General features: G+C 31.1%; 1 protein-coding gene across 1 annotated transcript; it reads right to left on the bottom strand.

Annotated features, from left to right (window-relative positions):
• Positions 1–21,461: 21,461 nt before the first annotated feature.
• On the bottom strand, positions 21,462–22,118 carry LOC122593219. The gene has a single exon (XM_043765602.1). It carries the CDS (start codon positions 22,116–22,118, stop codon positions 21,462–21,464), a length of 657 nt encoding a protein of 218 aa, XP_043621537.1.
• Between the last annotated feature and the right edge of the window lie 1,983 nt (positions 22,119–24,101).

Below are 24,101 nucleotides of genomic sequence, written 5' to 3'. Positions count from 1 at the left end.
TTCATCATGAGAATTTTTTATTCATTTATATGGTTTCTTTTTCACTTTCAAACTTTATAACATTACGATTCTCACCCTCATTTTTCCTTAACATTTTTCTTAAACGGCATTCTAATATTCTTCTACTCCTAAATTATATGTATGCCTAAAAACCATGACTCTCGGTAAACCCTATTAATCCACTCTCACAAATGTGAGAAGTGAGACTCGAACCCGGGTGGATCCTCCCAAGGTCAAAAACCTTACCAATTGGCCACCAACCCCATTTTATTATCTTTTACTCCCCCTTTTAATATACATATACAAGTATATCTTTTTGTTTGTTTTTTTTTTCTTTCTCATCCCATATTTTATATATCATCATTGTCGTAAGAGTGTCATTATATGGATGAATATAGTTGTTATTATTCTTATTGTTATACATTATGTTATTTTTGTTATAGTTTCATGTTCAGTTACGTTTTTTTAATCTAAATTTGAAGATACTTTTGTATAGTCACTTTGACATGTATTCTTTTATTGTATCACGTTAGGACATTATGTTAACATTTACACTACATACTTAACATTAATAATTAAATTGCATTATCAATCATATATCTTTTAAAATATCTTCATTAACCCTTTAATTCAATTAATTTTACATCAGTAATTTACACCACTCGATACCACATCCATCACCAACAGTCGTCCCACCACCATACCGTTGCCGCAACGACCACCATCGCATTGCGCGGGTAATGTGCTAGTATATGAAATATTAATAGTATCTTTAATGAACTTAATTTAAAACATCTATTGTTGACTATTAAATAACTACATTTCTTAATTTTTTTACATTAATAACCACAACGCTATCGTCACGAGTCACAACTGTCGTTCCATTACACTGTTGCGCCATGCGAGCATATAACCAGTTTATTAAAAAGATCTCATAAAACTTTTGTGTGTTTGACTTCTAAGCTAAAAATTTAAGAGTAGTAGTAGATCGAATGTCATTTTTTTATATAAAAAAAATTGTGTTTATTTCCAAGCACCATCTCCGTCCCGAATAGAGATTCTCGAAAGTTATAAGTAACTTTAAAGGTAAAGTTAGGATAATCATGACCATTGGATTAAAATCAATTGTTAAGATTCGAATGACTTTTTAATCTTAAATTCATTTTAATCTAATGGTCAAAATCCATAAACTTTACCTATAAAATTCATTTCAACTTTAAAGGATTGCAATCTCTCCGTCCCCTATTTGCTGTGAAATTGCATTTACAATATACAGGGGTGAACATAAATGTTTTATTTATTTATTTTTCTAGATGTGTTATTTATAAAAATATCAAATTTCCATATATGTGATTTTAACACATTTTCATACCGAAAAATGCAATGAAATTAGTAAGTGTTGATATTATTATATTAAGATAAAGGGTTAGTATTTGGGGGTGTAAGTAACTTTTACACTTTTTCTATTGTGTGAATCTAACTTTCATTTGGTTCATTGTATATAACTAGCTCGTTAAATTGAACGATTAATGTAAAAGTGTATACGTGGCACACCATATGAGCTGTCACGTAGAAGTTTTTGATTGGTCAACGTAAAAATTTTACATTAATCGTTCAAATTTAGCGGGTTAGTTACATACGATGAAGCAAATGAAAATTACATTCACACAATACGAAAAATGTAAAAGTTACTTACACTTCCAGATATTTAACCCAAAGATAAACGTGGAGTCTGAAATTGAAAGGTTTTGGGTTCAAATTCTGGTGTGAACAAAATGCTCACAAGAATGAAGACATATGTTTTTCCATCATAGTTTTTTTTTTTTAATTGACGTTGGATATATGAAGAAGAATGTCGTTGAGCCCAAATTTACCCTTAAAAAATGAGATAAAATAAAATAAATGATAAGAAAAAAAAAAAGAAAAGAAGAACATTTAACGCGTAATTAAAGAAACACGAACCATGTCCACCTAAATCATTAAAACAACCTTATATATGTACATAAGAAAATGTTTTTAAAAAAATATTTCATAAATTAATTTATTTTAAGGACACAAGAAAACAACTCCTCTAAAATGCTTATTCATGTCTCAAAATGGGTTTTGGGTAACTCCTCAAAACATGAATAGTCTTTATTCCCTTATAAAAAAAATAGCCTTATTTTATTTTAGGTAATTTCACCTTTAAATTACTAGAAGAACCTTTGACTTTTTATGTTTTTTTTACTCCCTTATAAAAAAATTAACCTCTTTTTATTTTAGGTAATTTTACCTTTAAATTACCAAATTACCTTTGACTTTTTATGTTTTGCCCTTAATGAATTATAATTTACATTTTAAACCTTTATTTTAATAATTAACACTTTAAACCTTTATCTTTAAAAAATTTCTACTATCACAATTACATCAACCTACACCACTTGATGTTGGATATATTAGTGTAATTGGGTTAATCGGCACTTTTAGTCATAATAATACATCATATAAGTATGGTGGTACGGAGTGCACGCTTATATGAACTTATTATGATCTTAGGGGCAAAGCCCCTAAGGAACGGGGTCCGGGGGTAGCACCCCCTGGAGCGGGGTCCAAGGGGCGACAACCCCTGGCGGGTCCAAGGGGCAGAGTCCCTGGCTGGGGTCCATTAAAATTGCTATGGCAAAAACGTCTTAGAAATTAATTTTCGAAACTTGAGGGACTAATTTTGCCAATTCTCCAAACTCGGATTTCAACTGCTTTTAAGGCAGTTAAGGGGCCTGGTTGATCATTTTGTTGTCAAGAATTCCTCTAGAATTCTCTCCCGTTTTTCACACACATACTCAACCACAAAATCATACAGAATATTCTTAATCACTGATTGTATCCGGTTGAATAATTTGGGGTGAACCACCGAATTGATTCAATCTGAAAGCGTATCGCACCTTCAGCGATTGTAATATCTGGTTTTGTTCGTTATTGATTGCGTACCCCCAACACTTGACATCGTCACCACCACTAATAGTACCATCACTGATACCACTAAACCGCCTTTCCCACCACTGACACCGCATTGCGCGAGTACCATGCTCGTTATATTAGAAAACTTGAAGGATCTCTTCAGCAAAAGAACTACTCGTTGATGTGACCAACTTATACCCATCGCCCACATCATTATTGGCCTATTTCTTATGTATTTTAAGTCGTTTTCATATGCATTTGGCGCGTTTATGGTGTTTGTTAGTGTTTACAGTCTCTAAATAGGTCACGCGTTCATTTGGTGCATTTACGAAAGATAATTGGCCTAGAAGTTGATTTGAATGATTGAGAGTTGATTTAAGTGGAAAAGACGGAGGAGTTCGGATTGTATTCGAGATCGAAAGAAGTTTGTCTTACACAAGCTATGACTGCGCCGCAGTGGAGGGAGGCTATGCCCACTGCGCCGCAGCCAAATCCCACGAAAATTAATTGATTAAGCCCCACTGCGTCGCAATGGGGATGGCAAGGAAAGAACTGCGCCGCAGTCAGTAAGGGAGAATTGGAGGTCGAGGATTCTTACTGCGCCGCAGTGGAGGGGAATCATGCCCACTGCGCCGCAGTCGCCCGAAAGTCAAAGTCAAACTAACCTCACTGCGCCGCAGTGGGTGCACGGGGGATGAAGATTTGGAGTGTTTCTGCATCAGATGTTGTGAGGGTATAAATAAAAACCAAAACCCTAATTATGAAGTTATCAAGGTTTCTTTCTAGGAGCTGCTCTACAAGGTTTACTATCAAGTATTCAAGCAAGATAATTTCTTAGGCGGATCCACTGAAGATTCACGAGCACCCATTTAGATCGCATTAATTTACTGTATTGCAATTTTCTTTTTCACTCAAACGATTGGTACAATATGTTATTCTCTTTATTTGATTATTATTGTTACTTAATCATGAAAGGCTAAACTGTTTATCATCCACCTTGATGAAATGAGACGAATGATGTGATTGCAATATTTTTAATTCAAAAGAGTTTATTTAATTATTGTTGTTCCGTGATCTTGATGATTTAATTCTTTTTAATAATTAAATATGATATTGGTTGCATATATTTCTTCGTTGGTGGTACCAATTGAATGTATGTGTGATTTTAAAACGGTTACTTGTCTATGAGTAATTATCACTAGTTCATGGTATGATAGTGAATGTCATTTTAAGAAAAGATTACTTTTGTCAACGTGATTCATAGCGGTTGGTGGTACCACGTTGTTGTCACATAGGTGCAATTGATAATTCGATAGTCAATAAAACTAATTGTTGGAAAAAGTTGTCTTTGCTTTGGTGATACCGGCTTGGGTAATTCAACAAGCAATTAGGTAACTCGGTAATTCGTTCACGGTTGGTGATACCACGTGAGCATCTTAGTCTTGTCACGATTATCTTTAAATTCTAAAGAATTTGGTCTTAATCAAATGCAATCACATTTGAAGTTAAGTGAAGTCAAGGTGGATGACTTTTAATTATATTGTTTGAAGTTCTTTTCAATTTTATGCAATTTGTCTGCAAATCAATTTTAATTTAATTGTCAAAGAGGATTTTCGAAGCAACATCTGTTTTCCAAACCATTTCATAAAGCAACTAGTCATATCCAATCCCTGAGAACGAACACGGACTTATCTCTTAACTATATTATAAACGATCGGGTCTACTGGCCGTGAGTGCGTAGTAGTGAGTTTGAAGGTAGCTCTAGTTTTATAAATTTAAAGCTCGATTTTGCACATCACTCGTATTTTGTGGCAATGAGAGCAAAACAAAAAGCTGTTCCCGTAGAGAAAAATACTTAAAAACACATGCTTGAAAAGAAAGTAGTGATGTTTTTGTTACCCATATAATTTAGCCTCTTGATCGATGATTAGTAGTTAACTTTGATAATGTTTAGATTAGATCACGATGCACTGGTGTGCTATGCTATGCCTATATGAAAATAATAGAAAAAAAAAAAAGAAGGTAATTGATTCTCGTGTGTCTCTCATTAATTGATTCGGTAACCAACATGAAAGAAATAGATTGTGAATAATATTACGATAAATTGGCGTACGATATGCATTGATCAATTCACCATCGTTGCTTTTAGTGAAGACTTGGGGTATTTCAAAAGTTCAGGACATAGTTGAATAGACTAAATATAAATCTTAACATTTTTCCTCAAAGACAATCTAAGATAATAAAAAAAAATTCATTGTTTAATATAATTTTTACAGAGAGCTGCCTGAATTTATTTTTGTGTTGTAGACTAGGGGTGTTCATCAAACCGTCAAACCATCAAAACCGGACCAAACCGGGGTACTTAGATTGGTTTGGTCGGATAGAGTTTTTAAAGCCTGGTCTGACGTTTTAATTTTTGAAAAACCGGGTTCCTTGGTCCGGTTACAGTTTGAGCAAAACGTAAACTGTCAAAAACCGGACCGGACCAAAAGATATATATGTATATATATAATATATTTACTTCACATATTTATCAACTTTTACCGAAGATATTCTACTTACATATTTTAGTATTATGCACAATATATTATCAGGTATTTTAGTTCAGATATATTATAAAAAAAAAAAATTTGGTAGACAATTATAAGATATTCTAATAAACATTTATTTATATTATATGAATATACTTTTTCTTTCATTCTTTCATATTTTTAGTTTATCCTTTTATTTTTTTCATCTTCATTACTCCACTATTTTCCACTCAAAGATCAAAATTATAAGACTCGAGTCCTTCATCACCTTTAATATTTCATATTTTGTGAGAATAAAACACAATATAATTGTAACTTTATTAGTGTTTTTATTAATAATATTACGATCATAGTGTTCGTGATATTTATTTGAGTAATAAAAGAAAGAAAAAAATATATATACGGAATATATATGCATAAAATTATTTGGGGATAAAAATGAAAAAAAAGAAATCACGAAACCGTTGAACCGGTCAAACCGGACCGACTTACATGGTTTGGTTTGGTCCAATTTGACAACACACCTGGTCCGGTTTGGTTTGAAATAAATTGAAACCGCGAATCCTGGTTTGGTTTGAGATTTAGTCAAAACCGGACCAAACCGGACCACGAACACCCCTAGTAGACAAGGACTGGTGCAAAAAGAATCCCAAGGTCAAAAATATCCTCGTCAATTTGCACCTTATGAGAATATTACTTTTGCGTGATGAAAAATGGTATTACATTTAACTATGAAAAACTTTTACAAACTGTTAAGTTTAAATTGCCTAGAGGCTAGAGTTACCTACACACGATTTTGTTGTTGAAGACTATTTAGAGAACTTCTCAAAGGTTCCCATACTTGATGAGATTACCTACACTACTACTTCACATTAAGGTGTTTGACACCAACAAACATATATGTTGGTAGGCGTTACTAAGCCAAACGACGTGCGTCACAACTTTTTACTGTATTTTCTCCTCACACATGTACAATATAACTAAATAATGGTTGTTTGTCGGACAATGATAGTTGATATCAAAGAGAAAAACTGATGAGTTGAAAAAAACTAATGTGACATGAATGTGTCGCTTGGCAACCAACGACGATGTGAATCTCTTACTACTCTTGTATGAGCACGTTCAAAAATATAATGATGATTTCCTTTGTATATACGGCTAAAAATGTGTAATGTCTTGTAAGGTGGTGCGTTGATTTTAGTCCATTATCCGTCATGTCAAATTGTCAAATACTACTTTAGTCTTTGCCCCAACGTTTTACACAATATAAATAGTTAAGAATTTTTAAATGTTCCGCACCATAAATTCCATAATAATATATCCGTTGATAGTATACATGGCTTTCTTTATGAGATGAACATTTGTTTCTTTGATTATGTCGCATGTCATTATTTGTCATGTTGCGGCTATCATTCATAACATACTAGCTAGTGTATAATCATAGGTATAAGGAATATTGATATGAAGACAACTAATGGAACAAAATTTAACATATTTTTAACAATGACATCTCAATGGTATTGAAAGCAAATATAGAAAAGGAAATAATATTTGTATCATAAATATTGATAAAATCTATTACATATATATATTTTTGGCTTGTAAAATGTGTTTTAAAATTTTACTGTATGATAGGCTTATCAATATTTATGGTACAAATATTTTTTTTTAGAAAAATGATCATCTAATATTAAGATATATTATCACACTAGTTTGCATGAATTACTGGATAAAAATTATCAATTCTCAGGTTACATGTGACAAGAATTTTGAATATCTTTAAATCTATACTACTTTAAAAAATTTCATTCTTTAAAAATATAGAAAATTGTGTAATAATTTCACTTAATACTTTTTAAAATATTTTTGTGAGCACTGACCCTTTTAACATTAATTATCTTTACTTAACGCAAGTATGCCTTTAGTATTGTATTAAATTCCCCTCTTGTGACGTATCATATGCTTATAATAGTAACACACCTCCTATTTTTAACTTCCGACCAAGTTTAATGATATAATTTAGGATGGAATTATATTATAAGATTGCTTGAAGGTTTTGGAATTTAAACGACGTTAAATCATTTTCCCTATACGTCAGAGATGATGTACATTTTCACATAAGATTGCATATGATTTTTTTTTTAATTAATAAGATTAAGCAACAAGTTTAATGACATAGTTAATGCCTATTGGTTTACTAAACAATCAAACAACTTATTACATACTTAAAAACTTATACATTATATATTAAAAACCGTCCCTTAATTTTTCTAACAGCAAGGTACAAATTTGTAATGCACCCAATTAGTTTTTACTAACAACCCTAAGGACTGTCACTAATAAAACCCAACAAACAAATCAATTTCCACAAGAAAAATATACAAAATCTACCCAATGGGATCCACAAGCTATATTATGTTCCCCAAATAGATTTCATAAAAAGTAAGTAAGCAAGTAAGTAATTGCTCAGTGCCGTCTTTCGCAGGTTTTGAGCCCCAATACCTCGATGGTGTATGAGGGAGGTTAAGATGTAGGCAGACCTTACCTCTACCTAAGTAGAGAGGTTGCTTCCAGTTTCTACCTAAATGGTAGAAAAGGCCCTCCAACCTTTGCATGGGATGATGATCAAAGCCATGACCTCTGTCTCCAAAGGCAAGGGTGTTTACCATTGATCCAACCATGCTGCCTTTTTCCAAATAGATTTCATATTTTCAAATAATAATATATATCATCATACTAAATTGCACATATATGTATCGTATGTTGGTATGTGATCACGTTATGGTAAATGCATGTCCGAAAATAATTTAAGCCTATGGGGTCATGCGAAATGACATGATAACTCTATATATTATTAATTAGTTATTAAAGTAATATATTAATTAATCTGATCATGAAATGATTACAAGTAATAAACTATATTAAAAGTTTAATAGTGTTTATTAATTAAAAGAAAAATGACTTATGTGATAAATTAGAAAATTAGTGTTGGACTCTAATTCTCTAAAGGGACTGGTTTGAGAGGCCTTTTAATTCTAAAGGGTTTAATAATACACATAAGTAATCTTTTCTCTCTGTTCCTTCTTATTTGGCTCGACCGAAATTCTTTTAAGGGTGTTTGGTTTTATGCCATTCGAAAACCCACATGGAACTACATATTTAATTGTTAGCATTAATTGTAGAGTGATTTGTCTAGGCAACAATTTTATTTACGGTTCATGGGGTTTCGAAATTCATGGGATTTCGAAGTTCATGGGTTTTGAAATAAGGGAGATACACTAACAGATTTGTGAGTTCGTAATCGGGTACTAGCATAAGATATAGGGGTGTCTAATGTGCGATCGTAAAAGGGTTTTACTTTAAACCCTAATTAATAATAATAATCTTATTGTTAATATTATTAGAAGCTTTGCGCAAAGATACACGTTTCAATCTTTTACTTTGTTAATTAATGTGATTACATATACGTTCTTATCCGCTGCGTACTCGTGAATTATTATATGTTTATGTGCTCATATTCTAACATGATATACATACGAAGACTTCATACATTTCTTTTCTAGCGCAGTGGACTTTACTAGCCCTTATCCATGGAAAGGTTGTTGTGAAGAAGAATTGACCTTTAACGTAAAATGATTCCTTCTCGATACTAGATTTACAATATAGTTGCATCTGCTCCCAACGGTTCAACATGACGAATGAGCGTAAACGGCACCATCAGCACCCCTTCCTTGGTTACAGCGTCGGCTTTGAGCATTGGTTAATAAGCAGACGAGTAAGCCACCACCACAATATTTAGAAGCTTTTTCGTTTTAATGTATTTATATTAATGAAATGTGTCTTTTTATTTAATAACTAGGAGGATACCCAAGCGTTGCAACGATGCCTTTTTCTTTTTTCCTATTTGTGTAAGGATTGATAAATATTATCATTCATGTTAGGAATGACGATAACGATTCACATATATGTTTCCATCATATATCATTTCAACCAAAGATCTTTTTTTGACTTTTGTAGATTGTAAAACTAACACAACAATTAACCACTGGAAAAGTTGGACTGCAAAATTTTGACACATATATTATTATGAAGCAATTAAAAGAAGAACATAATGAAAAACAGAACTAAATAAAATCATCCACACGAACAATCCTGCAAAACAAAAGAAACGTAATAAAACAAAATATAACCGGGCTTGTGTTTGACACAATTCTCTTAAACAGATTTGCCGTTTGTTCCCAGGGTACACCAGTTGAAAGCAGCGTACTGCCTAAAAGAAGAACGAAACACCCGGATCGGGTTTATCTCGGGTCGCTGCAAAAAGGAGCCCGCGCGGGCCCCTGCATTCGTGTCCACAGGTCGCGCGTACACGCATTGGTTCAGAGAATTTTGACCTAGAAACCCGTTTTCTGCACCCCCTGCGCGCGGGTGGGAGCCAGAGTAAAACACAACACAAGATCTTGACATAGCTTAGAAACTTTCACTTATAAACTAGTGAAAGTTATATCCCACACCAATGTGGGACAAGGTTTTCTAACTCCAACTTATGCACCAAACACACAACTTTGAGACTCGATATCTCATTCACCTTTAACCCAATTTGGACGCATCTTAGTTTGTTACGTAGCCTTGGCCAGAGACTACAAAACCTACTAAAAGATTCACGATATATGTCACACGACCATATATTTATTGATGTCAAAAGTGGTGGAAAAATGCACTTTTTCCCGACACAAAGTTGGATTGCAAGTTTTATATCACTGAAAGTTTTAACAAATGGAAAAGTTGGTTAGCAAGTTTTTGAGACACTCAATAAAACTGTAGTTATATCGCAAGTTTTACATCGGTGCAATAAAAAAAAAAGACAACATAGTACCCTAAGCATAGGGTTTCTTCACGGAGATGGCAATTAGGATTAAGAAAAGAAAACAATGTGAAAAGTGTTTGAAAATAGAAATTAGGGGTATTTTGGGATAATAAAAAATGTTTAATTTCTTAAATACAATTTGTTTTATAAAGGACGAGCATGGTACCCGCGCAAAGCGGCGGCGTTAGCGGGAACGACGGTCTTATGGTGTCGGTGATGGTATTATTGGTGGTGGTGGCGGTGTCAAATGGTGTGTAGGATTGTAGGTTGATGTAAAGGTGATAGTGAAAATATTTTAGAAGATGAGGGTTGAAGTGTAAATTAATTCATTAAAAACATAAAATGCTCAAGGACAATTTCGGTAATTCAAAGACAGAACTTTTTAAAAATAAAAATAGGTTTTTTGCTTTACAAAGTAGTAAAGATTATAGAAATACGTTTTCTAGTTTAATACTAATAATAACATGATTTTTAAAACTGAAAGCCATTATAAAGGGTCGAAGGAAAAGGTGTTTAGTATGAGTTTAAGTGCGAAATTTGACGTGACAATTTAAAACTAAAAACCGATATAAAGAGTTACAAATGGTCATAGGAGAAAGAAGTACAATATAGTTTGCCGTCATTTTTTTTTTTTTTAGGAAAAACAAAACTAGATTGTGTTTAGTTATTGAAAAATATTTTTAATTTCCATTTTCATTTCTCAAGAAATCATGTTATTGAACTTTTAGAAATCATGTTTTGTTTTTAGAACTAAAAACCGATATAAAGAGTTACAATGTTGTCACAAACATTTTCCATTTTGACAACATTTATAATTGTCAAGTAGAATACATAAACAATATATAAAAATGAATTTTTCAAGATGTAGCTATAAGGTTTATGTTTTTTAATGAAAAATGTTTGTGACAAAATTCGGAAATAGTGGGTATATATGGCCTAAGAATAATACTCTAGTAAACATCAGTGCTCCGAAACTAATACTTCTCACACTTAAACATATTTTATGTAAAGAAATTTTTAGAAAACACCCATGATTTTTTACAACTAATCACAACCTTAAGTTTTCCCATCTATCACAATTTGTCATTAATTACTTCAGCTAGGTGTCAATTTCTTGCTTACAAATGCTATTTTCACGTAACATTTCGACAAAAAGTAATTCCTAAGATAGTTTGGTTTTGAAAGTACACCTGAGACTGAGAGCGACTTTTAGGGCAAGACTGGGATATTTATACTTATTGGGCCGCTCGTAGACCATCAAGACATTGAAGCCCATGTTTTGAAGCTGTAGAATTGATAAATAATTTTGGCGTGAATTGGATAGACATCCCATCCCCATGCATAAAGTACATATATAGGCTTAATTGATAAATGGTTTTTATCACTTTCATACCACCAACAACTCAAGATCAAGATTCTTTAAAATCGATAGATACATACATCCATCTATTATACTGTATCTATATTTTTCTAAAACAACATTTTCTTCTTCTTCTTTTTCTTTTCTTTTCTTCCCTGGTCATCATCTTCTTATACATATGTTCATTCAAGATCAATTATTTGTACTACATCTATCTCTCTCACTATATATCTAGCTATCACCAATTCTCATTATGTAAATTTATAATTTATATACGTATGTATTTTTTTTAAATGCTCAAAACTTTTTTTTTATTATAGCAACGATTTAGCCATGTTAAAGTCTATTAATAAAAAAAACTTCATGTGTCAAGCTTTCTTTACAATGAATTAAGTTTTTGTTAAAACCTTTTTAAATGGTATAAGGCATCAAGCATGCGTTGGATATGTTTTAAAAGTGAATTTAATATGATTGAAGGTTTTTTATCGACACTTAGACTTATTATTTGGGTGACATGTATCCCTTTTAAATTCTTAATTTTTAGTTTCCTTATTTAAAGGTCATTTTTCATCAAATAGGAACTGGTTTGTAAACATCATTGCAATTCTCATACAATTACTTTTCTGATATATAATTGTGATAACTTACTATTTCATATTTGTTTTTAGTTCTTTATTAAGAAGAACAGTTTGATATCTGGTCTGGTTTTCAAAATATCTACCAATAACTATAAAACAACCTCTTAAAATCTTTTTTGAAAAAGCTACAACCCTTAGATGCAAAAGAAGTTTTAATTCTAACCATTGGATTATTTTGCTAACATCACTATCCTTTTTTAGATTACTAATTATAAAACTAATAATACTAAATACTAAATATTAATTACAAACTAATTGCTACTAATCATTCCTAAAATGTAAACTATACTATATATTCCGTAAAGTTTAATCTAAGGATTGATTATTTCTATTTCTATTTTTAGATTACTAAATAGTAAATACTAGATTTTAGACCCGTGTCCAACACTGGACACGGGGTTTACGATATTATCAATATTAGATCTTTATACATTTAAGTCATAAAAGTTTATAATTTTGAAGTTAAATGGTTCCAAGTGTTATATTTTGCAAGTTATAGTACAATAATCACATGTTAGACACTGTCATTATTATCTGAGACATATTGATGGAATTGTTTGCCATAGTCATTCCACATGGCACATTCCATAATAATTTCTCATTTATACAATTTTTTTAAACCAGTTGTACTCATAATGTGATATTATCATGAAAGATAATTAATAATTAAAATATAAATATACTTGTGATAATGTACTTGACATTCAAGTATATGTATTTAATCATGAAGCGGACTCATAACACGAATAAGTTTGTTTCCAATCATCCGTCCTATGATAATTAGATAACAATTATGATTGTTTTTCATATTCTTTGATAACAATTAGGACTCTTGATTTGAGTGACAATTGTAACTTAAAAACTAATATATAAAAAAAGAAAATTATATACTTTTTTTATTAAGATATAGAATAAATCTTGTATGAAGTTCATATTAATTTGGATTTAGTATTCAAATAACCCTATGTTGTAGTTGAAATTATTTTAATTAATTAAATGATTATAAATTTTAAAAAATCTCTCAAGTTGATGGCAAAAAAATATATAAATTAAGTATTCAGAGCTAAAATTTGTAAATTATTGATGGAAAACAAAAGGTATAAATTAATGAGAATTTTTCTACAAATTATTATAAATACTAATATAATAATATATTTCGATAATGATTATTAGGATTTTTAATTTATAGTTAATCTAAATGATAACATAAGCGAAAGTCAATTTGATTTAGACCCGTGTCCAGTGTCAATATTAGGTTTTCAGATATTTAAGTCGTAAAAGCTTATAATTTTGAAAATATACGGTTTCAAGTGTTATATTTTGCATGTTGTAGTACCATCATCACAGGTTCGTTACTTTCATTATTAGCTAAGACATATTGATGTAATTGTTTGTCGTAGTTATTCCACAAGGCACATGCTATAATTATTTCTCTCTCATCGAATTTTTCGAAACCAGTTTTGCTCATAATATGATATTATTATGAAAGATAATTAAAAATTAAAATATAAACATACTTGTGATCCTATAGTTGACATTTAAGTATATGTATTTGATCATGATGCGGGTCTATAACACGAATAGGTTTATTTCCAATCATCTGTTCTATGATAATTAGATTACAATTATGATTGTTTTCATATTCTTTGATAACAATTAGGACTCTTGATTTGAGTAACAATTGTAACTTTAAACATTAATACACAAAGCTAATATATAAAAAAAGGATAAAATTAAGAGCCTTCTTTTATTGAGAGATTATGTTTAAATTTTTTTAATTAATTATTAATTAAATGATTATAAATTTTAAATAATTCTCTTAAGTTGATGGCTAAAAGTAAATATAAATTAAGTATTCATGGATAAAAAGTGTAAATTATTGATGGAAAACAAAAAAGTGTAAATAAATGAGGCTTTTTTTACAAATTAATATAAATAATAATATAATAATATATTTGGATAATGATTATTAGAATTTTTAAAAACTTTCACCTAACGGTGTCAAAGAAAGTGGAAAAACATTTAAAAGTCCAAACCAATAATTTCAGTTTGGTTTATTCATCAAACGGTGTTACTAGCCACATCATTGAAACAAGTCTAAATGGAAATCCATCGGTTGCCCAACATAAAACAACCGATCACAAGTCAATACAATTCATAAATATCTAAACATAAATTCAAAGGTCTAAAGGAGCAGCCACTATGGGTAAACTATAATCCTTTTCAAGCAATCTACCCATGCCTCGCTCTTTATTCATCAACACTCAAAGTTTTCTAAACTGAAGGAACAACACATTTCAAGAAACAAGTGTTAGCTAACGAATTAGCTAAGTAAGATAACACGAGCTTATAAAAACATTTGTCCAATTAAAACGTATTAAAAGTCATATTTCATCATTAAGGCACATAACATCTCATATAGCCATAAACATCATTCGTATAGGATCGTTCGTCTTAGATGTGCCTAATCATCTTTTCATCATCACATATAACATCATTTCAGGTGTGACATAAGTCACTCATATCATATAAGGTGTAAGTTTGTGTGTAGGCGGTCAAAAGACCTAACGGGAACCTCACACCCGACTGGATGGATAAGCCTTACGGCGGTCCATCAGTGTCGTTAAGGAATGGCAAACCAATCCAGGAGTAGTCCGTATGTTCAAGAAATTGGTGGTTAATCACACCACCCGGAGATACTCTAACCACGTAATTATGTTGCAAGGAGCCACCCAAGCAACCATATACGTACTCACCGGGCAAGGGCAATTACGGGTTAAGCTTAACAGTTTCATATCATATACGAGCTCGATTTACATTACATATAGTTCAGGATTCTACATTACCTAAACATAACACATAATCATCTTTTACGTTTGGGCCCTTAAACGTGCACGTGACATGGCAACTTAAAGAGTCCAGTGAACTAGATTAATAAGCCATACAAACATGCACTATACAATACATCTCAAAACATATCATTTCATTTCATTTCATATCACATTATTTCATTTCATATCATAGGGACTGCATATCAGGCCTCAAAGGTCATTTACATAGCCCATGTCACCTCCCGTGTATCCCGATTACCCATAAACGATCAAGATATCAAATGGAAGTCATTATAAGAAAACCATCTTTTGTTGAACCCTCAGCATGTCAAAGTAGTGTATCTTACCTCTTAGAAGCGTACAAAATGATAACGTAAGTTATCGACCTTTGCAAGTATTCCCGACTACCTATAATCATTAAACGACATAATAAGCTAAATAAGTACCTACTTACTTTTGTTCATGAATCAAGCCTAAGTATCTATAAACATGACCCACGACAAGGCTTGATGCATCGGACATTCGATTAATACTTTAAAGCTTACATAACTCGACGAAACTCGACATTCACTCACTAAATTAGCCTTTCTGGAAACTTGAAATCACAATCATCTTTTAAAAACATAACCATTAGAAAGTAGACTCTTTTACAATTCCGTGAATAGCTTATTTGTTAAAAACGGAGTTACGGTTCAAAAGTTATGGGCATTTGAAAATTCCGTCGCTATTGCGTCGCAACTACCAAGTTGTGTCGCAGCTATGTGTCACTGTTTTCTAGTTGCGCCACAGCTTAGTAGTTGCGCCGCAGCTAGCCCCGATTCTGCACAAACCTCATTGTTTAACCTCCAAAACTTAACCAAACACACCCCAAACGACCCCAAACCTTATGAACGATTTTTAACCCTCAAAATTCATCATTTTAAGACTCTAATGATGTCATGAAAACAACCCTTAACATCCAATTGATTTGCAACACAACAACAATCGTTTTAGGTTACCGAATCGATTAAAACTCACGGTTTTGATTCCAACCAACCCTCTAAAGACCTAGATCAGTTATGAATCGAATCAAGGGATTGAAAGGACATGAAATCAATGTTATTATACCTGGGATACCTGGAGATTATAAAGAGAATGTAAAAACTTGATCAAAACACTCTCGAATCAACCAAACGAAGATGAAATCAAACAAGGAATTGATTATGGCAATGGGAAATGGTTATGGCTCAAAGAGAAAAGGATAATATGAGTAATTAGAAGCTAATGACCTGCTCCAAGACCTTAATCCCGTTTTTTAGTTTCCACCTATGTCAAAACTAGTCCTTGGGCTTCCTTATGGCTCATATTTAGCTCAAAACACCTATTGGGAATACTTACAACACATTAAACACTTTAAGCACATCAAAAGGCATATAAAACATATCTTAAGCACTTTAGCACATTAATCGTTAAGGCACTAAAGCCTAACACATATAACACATATAGTCATTAAATCATTTATAGGCCTAACGGACACGTAATGTTGACTTAACGACTCAAGTCAACCGTTAAATAAAAAGTTTGGGATGTTATAGTATATGACATCATCATTTGATCTAATGACTCTAATGAAAAGTTGAACTTCATCTAAGAGTTCTTGCTTCTTCAATTACGAATTAAAGTTTGTCTTTTATATATATTTAAAGATATGTTTTGACAAATTATTAACACTTTTATTTTTACATTGGGAGGTATTTTATTTTATGTCTTTGCTCTTAAATAGAGCTAACAACAAACAAGCCATGTTTTTTACAAAATCTTGTTTAAAAAACTCTAGACAATATCAAGATATCACAGAAGTTTTGTGTACAGACTGTTCAACATTTATCATATGAATCACCTAATTGATAGAGAAGGAAAATACATCATTTATGTTACAAAGTATCTATCTATCCGTACTTCTCATTATAGTTCAATGGATTAATACCAGTTTTATATGTTATAGGTCTCGAGTTCGAGACATGAGAAAGACATTTAAAATGAATTTCACAAAAAATCTTCCAGTGAAGCAGGTTTGAGTTCTATAGAGGGGGCAAGATTTTACCTCAATTAAATGTCGTGTCTTCGGGCGGTTTAGTTGGGGGTTTCTCATCTTACTAGGTATTGAGAGGGGTCTCTAGCGCGAACCCGGTTAAGACAAAATAAGCTAGATCCTTATTACAAACAAATGATCTACACCTTAAAAAAACAAAAAAAAATAGATCTATCTATCTATACACTAAATAAAAGTCTACTTTTCGAATACCCATAAATTACAAAAGTAAGAGGGCGCCTATTGGATAATAGAATTCAAATTGGACATTTTAAGGTCATTTTTCATCAAATCAATAGGAACCGGTTTGTATCCATTCATGACATTTTTTTTTAAATTTTTCCACGCACCTCATACAGATCGTGAAGTAATAACGCTTGTAAAAAAAGAACTTTTTTTTTTTATTATTCGAACGGCAAAAAAAAGACTTTATTTTTAATGGGTAACCTAAAGTACAAAAATACCCCTTAATTTTTTGAGATGGAAGATGCCTATCTCTTCTCTTATATTAATAAAAGAAGATTGTGATGATGTCATGTTTTTTAAAAAGAATTTTCCATAACATGTTAATATATTATCTTAATTTTTTATGACATCATCCAAAAAAATAGACAAAATAAAACAATTTCAAACTTATTTCAAGATATAATGATTTTAACATAATTTTAGTAGATATATATGGAAAATTTTTATTTTACTTAATTATTTAGGAGAAATAGAAACTAAAAAACAAAACCCGTATAATTAATTAAATTTTACATAGTATCTTTTTTAAATTATATAACTTTACTTTTGATGTCATTGTAACTTAAGTAAAATGTTAAGTGTTATCAAAAGGGTTGATATTGAAATAGAAAATAAATTTGTAGATTAAAATTTATTATTGTAATACTATTTCGGAGTTAGAAGTATGAGAATTGAATAATCAATTTATCATTAGATTTTTAATATAACAAATGTGATTTATATATTATGACTTTTAAATAAACTATATTTTTAACACCAAATTCTATTCAGCTACCCGCATAATATGCGGGTTGATTAGCTAGTTGTACAATAGAATTCGATTGGAAATCAATTGAATATTGAAAGGTCGTTTTATTTTTTATTTATTTATTTTTTTAAATAAAAAAAATAAAAATTTAAAGGTCATTTTTCATCAAATAGGAACTGGTTTGTAAACATCCATGACAGTTATTTTTTTTTTTATTTTTTTTTTCACGGACCTTATACATATCGTGAACAAAGAAGACTTGACAACAAGACTTTGTTTTTAAAGGGTAACTCCCTCTTTATTCGACATAAAAATATCTTATTAATCTTGGTATTTTCATTTTGATATTTTCGTGATATAGAGTCTGATTATCATAGATCAACAACTGAGTTTAATATATGAGATCATGATATATATGATAGAATCATAGGAAATCAAGGTTGGGGTTATTCAACTTGCTTGTTTATTTGAAACCGGGATAGCGTTACTGTAAGTATACTTGCTTCATTTTTTTTTTTTTTTATATAGCTTTCTTGTTTTTAAGTTTGTTTAAAATCATATGTGGTTGGTTATTTTTTATATGTTATTATATGCATATTAAGTGTTTGATAGTCCTTGAGCATTAGCTCAATGGTTGAAACTTGAACGGACACCTCTCCCTATATAAGAGGTCTTGTGTTCAAGCCTTAGGGTGGACATAAATGATTGACTTGGGTATACCCAGGTTAAGTCTGAGGAGGTTTTTCCCTCATCGGATATTTGAAATAGGCATTTCTATTTCGAGGGAGCTCTTTAGCGCGAGCCCGGTTAAGACAACGTATATTAGACCCCCCGCTATCGAATCGCGACACAAAGTTTCAAGCGTAATTCTATCTTTCAAAGAAAAAGTGTTTGATAAAATACTTCTATAGATTTTTGGATTTTGTTAAGGAAAATGAAACATTTGAGGGGAAGTAATCTTCAATGAATATATGAGATTTTATTATTTCGTTTGTATCTTTTATATTCTATTTTCCAAAAGAACCCTATTTACTTGGAGTTTGTGGTATGATCATGTTTTGTTCCATTTGATTAGCGTTCGTATCATACACATCTGTTGGAACTTGGAAGAGACAAAAAGTTGCATATGCTACGAACATATGATGCGTATGGTAAAATAAAAAGTTGCATATGACACGAACGTATGAAACATATGATCATGGCGCAAAACATGATCATACAACAACATCAAGTAAATAGGGTTTTTTGAAAAATAGAATATAAATCAAACGATATAATAAGATTCCATATATTCACGAAAGATTACATCCCTCAAATATTATGATTTCCTTACCAAAATTCAAATATTCATTAAAATATTTTATCAAACACTTTAATGTGCATATATATATCTATAAAACAGTAGGAATCCTAGCGATTTAAAGTCTTCTTCAATTCTAAAACTATCTTTAAATATTGCCACATAGGATAAATCCTATGTGCCATCTCCACACTTTTTTACAATATTTCTCTTATATTTTTATTTATATATATACATATACATATACATATACATATACATATATATAAAGAAAATAAACAAATAAATAACACAATTAAATCCATTTCTAAATTTGTTTGGCAAAAGTTTCTAAATATAATGAATACGTGGTTTTCAAAAGTAAATATGTGTCACTAATAATTAACTAAAAAATGCATGAACATGTATATATTCTAGAAAATAAGACTACCTCAAAGATGCTATGTAATATTAAAAAAAAAATAATCTAATATACTTATTTTGAATACTATATAGCTATTAAAATTCATCTATTTTAGATTGATATATGTTTTATTTTCCTCTCAATTTTGTTCTACACAATGTTTAATTTAGTCTTGGAAGAACATATATATATATATATATATATATATCTTGAACTATGGTTCTCCAATAATTTTCAGATCAAATAACTTTGAATCATCGGTTGTGGAAATATCCACTTCTTTATGTTTATCAAATTAGAAGGTATGTACTTTGTATTGTGTAACATAGGTTTAATTTTATATTTTTTTGAGTTTTATATCAATCTCCCTAGCTAATTTATTTTTCTTATGTATGTAAATCAACGATTTTGTTTCTTAACATTAAAGGATGTTCATTGTTTATAAGGATGCAAAATAGCACACATCATGGTAAGAGATAACTTTAAAACTATGTAGATTTCAAGTAATTCGAGTACATTTATCAATCATAAACTACAACTATTACTAAACTCCAATGAATGCAAGAGCCAATGAATAACATGGATGTATAATTTAGCAAAAAATACTTCTACCAATCATCAACATATCTTTACATCTATATTAGTTTTCTATATTTCATTAACGATATTTTAAATGATCACGCAAATATTAAAATAGCCGCACATCGTGCGGGTAAAAAACCTAATAATAATATATAAACATAAGCATATTATAAATTAAACAACAATACCAATCACATATGATTTAGAACAAACTTAAAAATAAAAAAAATAATAAAAATTGAAGCACGTATACCTGATCATCGAGTACCACCATCCCGGTTTCAAATAAACATGTTACTTTTAAAGTTGAATAACCTCAACCTTGAATTCCCATTATTCTTTAATGCAATGGATTTAGATAACAAACTCATTTGTTGATCTATGATAATTAAACTTTATAGCACGAAGTATTCAGAATTAATAAACTATGATTCAAGTAGGTATTTTTATACTGATTAAGCAGAAAGTTACTCCTTAAAATCAAGGTTTTTTATACCAGTTTTTTTTTCCTACTATCTGTATGAGGCTCATGTTAGTCCCTTATAATAATCAGCCCAATAGTTTGAACAATCACAAATCTTGTATGAATGTTCTTGATACTCTTGTGATGTTGTTTGAACATGAATTGATATTGATACGGGGAGAACTTGGTTGACGCAATAGATATGATTTTATATAATAAATCAACACTTATTTACAATGTTTTCATGGCTATTTATAAACCATGAATGGACACTTTGAACCATTGTGATGGTTCTACATACCTTTTCGACTTTCTTTATTACATAAACAACCCCTATATTTTCTAATAGACACTTTACACTTTAAGATTACTGTACACTAATTACATACTTGACCTAAACTATTATAAGTTTAGTTTAACTTCCAATACTCCCCCTTAAACTAAAATTGTCCAAGGTGAGTCTTCAATCTTGCTTGACTTGTCTTCAAAGTAACGTTGGGTCATCATCAGAGAAATATGCGAGAAGAAATGCTTCGTTATTGTCTTTTTCTTTTGATTTGGTGCACTCATATGCAAGGTGTTCATAGTTGTTACAGTTGTAGCATTTCATATATTTCTTGTCTCGTCCTCCTTGCTGGTTGTCTCTTCCTCGACCTCTTTCTCCATTATTAACGTTTCTTTCTCCTTTATTAAAGTTTCTTTCTCGTCCTCTACCATATCTTTGATTGCTTGAACTTGTCATTAAAAGTTTGTCTAGATGATTTTCTTCATGTTCATCTTGGCTTTTGAGTCGTTCCTCAAAAGCAATTAGTCTTCCAACGGCATCTTCAAATGTCATATTGTCTAAATCTTGACATTGTTCAATGGACGCCATAATAGGTAGAAACTTCTTTGGAGCGGAGTTAAGTAGTTTCCTTACTAGTGTCTTATCTTCCAAAGTTTCACCAAGGCTTTTAAACTTGGCTTTTATACTACTTAACTTTCCTCCAAAATCACTTACATTTTCATTTGCTTTCATCCTTAACATCTCTAGTTCACTTCTCGTTTGTAGTCGTGCCTTTTGAGCTAGGTCAACTCCTAAATACTTAACTTTGATCGAATCCCACACTTCCTTTGAAGTCGAGTATTGAGCGACTTGCATTAAAACATCTTGTGACAACTGGCATTGTTTGAAAGATCATTGCCTTTAATGTGTTTTCTTTATTCTCATTTATTGTTTTTCCTTCTTTTGCAACTATCGTTTCCCAAATACCATATGCCTTCATTATTGTGTCCATCATAATTAATTGCCCATATTGTGTAGTTCGTTTACATAAGTTTTGGACATTGAAGCGCTATGTTTTGGTTACGTGTTGTGGAAAAGTCTCCAGTTGTCATCCTCTCTTACTTTCTTTTTACCACACATGTTTTGTTGACCACTCATGTTTTGTTGCCACTAAGGACTTATTTGCCACGAAGGTCTTGTTGCCACTAAGGTCTTATTTTGCAACTTTTATTACTAATTCCAAATATTAGTAATCTTTTCCATAGTTTAAAGTTGTAAATAATTTTAAAAAATTAAAGATTTATAAGCTTCTAAATTATTTATTCTTTGATAAAAATCTAATACTGTTGGGCTTTTGTTTTAAAAACTTACGGATATACTAGCCCACAAAAATTCCTTTTTCTTTATGAAAACAAATATTTGGGTCTAGCCCTTTTTGTTTCAGAAAAACAAGGACGTATCTTTTTCTTATGTTTTTCTAAACGGTGCAAAGAAAAACTACAATGTTCTTCCCCTATTCTATGAAGCGGTACAAAAAAACAAGAAACCTGTGGGGGTTTCAAACCCGTCGATTCAGTGTAACTATATGTAACCGCTTGTAACCGTCTCTCCTCTCTCATCTGCGACCGGTGGTGATGGTTCCCTTAAACCGTTAAATCCCTGATGTTTCTGCTGTGCGAATTCTAGGTTTCACAATTTGGGGATTTCTGGTCCGGTTGCTTTCTGGTCAAATTTTCGAACCGCTAATGGTTCGTTTGAGAGTTGTGTTCTTCGATTGAAACAAGTTTGTTTTTCCTGTCTTATATTGTCGCACTGTTTCAATTTGTTTCCCTCTTTTCTAATGACGCCTGATTCACTGATATTCTTTATGCCTTCTGTTGAACCTTTGATTCGAAATAACTGTTCCCTTTCTTGATGATTTCTGTAAATTTCGTGACTATTGCTTTCAAAGTTATTCTTTGTATATGCGAAATGTTTGATTCAAACAGAATCTCTGAAATGGTATATGATGAACGGATGGATGATTTAACCCGCTCTGATACCATTGTTAGACCCTTATAATAATCATCCCGATAGTTTGAACAATCATAGATCTTGTATGAATGTTCTTGATATTCTTGTGATGTTATTTGAACGTGAATTGATATTGATATGGGGAGAATTTGGTTGACACAATAGATATGACTATATAGAATAAATCACCACTTATTTACAATGTTTTCATGGCTATTTATAAACCATGAATGGACACTTTGAACTATTGTGATGGTTCTACACACCTATTACTTTATGAACCATTGTGATGATTCTACACTCTGAGTTTCATCTCATGCATGCATGGTTCGAACTCCATATACCTGCTTATTTGGATGTTACTGTGGTATCTCAAATGCTAACTACTAATTCACTATTTAAAAAAAATTAAAATGTATTCTATTGTCTGATAACCATCATCCATCTCAAAAATTTCAGGGGTAAATTTGTAGTTTATGGGCTTCAAAAAAGTGGCTAACTAACTTCGGAGATATTGAAAATATCATATTCACATCATGCAATTATGGGAAAAGTAAATTAGTTCAGCCAACAAATGGTAAACTGATCATTAGCACCATCAAATGGATCTCAATTCAAAGTTGGTAAATTTGTAAGTCTAAAATCTAATGATCGTGTTAATCAAACTCACAAATGCAAATAATCATAAATTTTGATGTATGCAATGATTACTTCTATAGATGTACTAATATCAATGTCAGTATAATGTACAGATTGACGATATATATGTAGGAGATACACCCTAAAAAAGAATTCTACATATAAACAAAACGAATTTACACTACTTTTCATTATGATCGAACTTTA

Source organism: Erigeron canadensis, chromosome 1, assembly GCF_010389155.1.
Source record: "Erigeron canadensis isolate Cc75 chromosome 1, C_canadensis_v1, whole genome shotgun sequence".
Taxonomy (NCBI): Eukaryota; Viridiplantae; Streptophyta; class Magnoliopsida; order Asterales; family Asteraceae; genus Erigeron; species Erigeron canadensis.
The sequence above is the reverse complement of the archived record's forward strand: the minus strand, read 5'-3'. Positions and strand labels throughout refer to the sequence as shown.

Coding starts and splice junctions, on each gene's coding strand:
- LOC122593219 (XM_043765602.1), bottom strand. CDS start 22,118: ATGCAAGTCGCTCAATACTCGACTTCAAAGGAAGTGTGGGATTCGATC.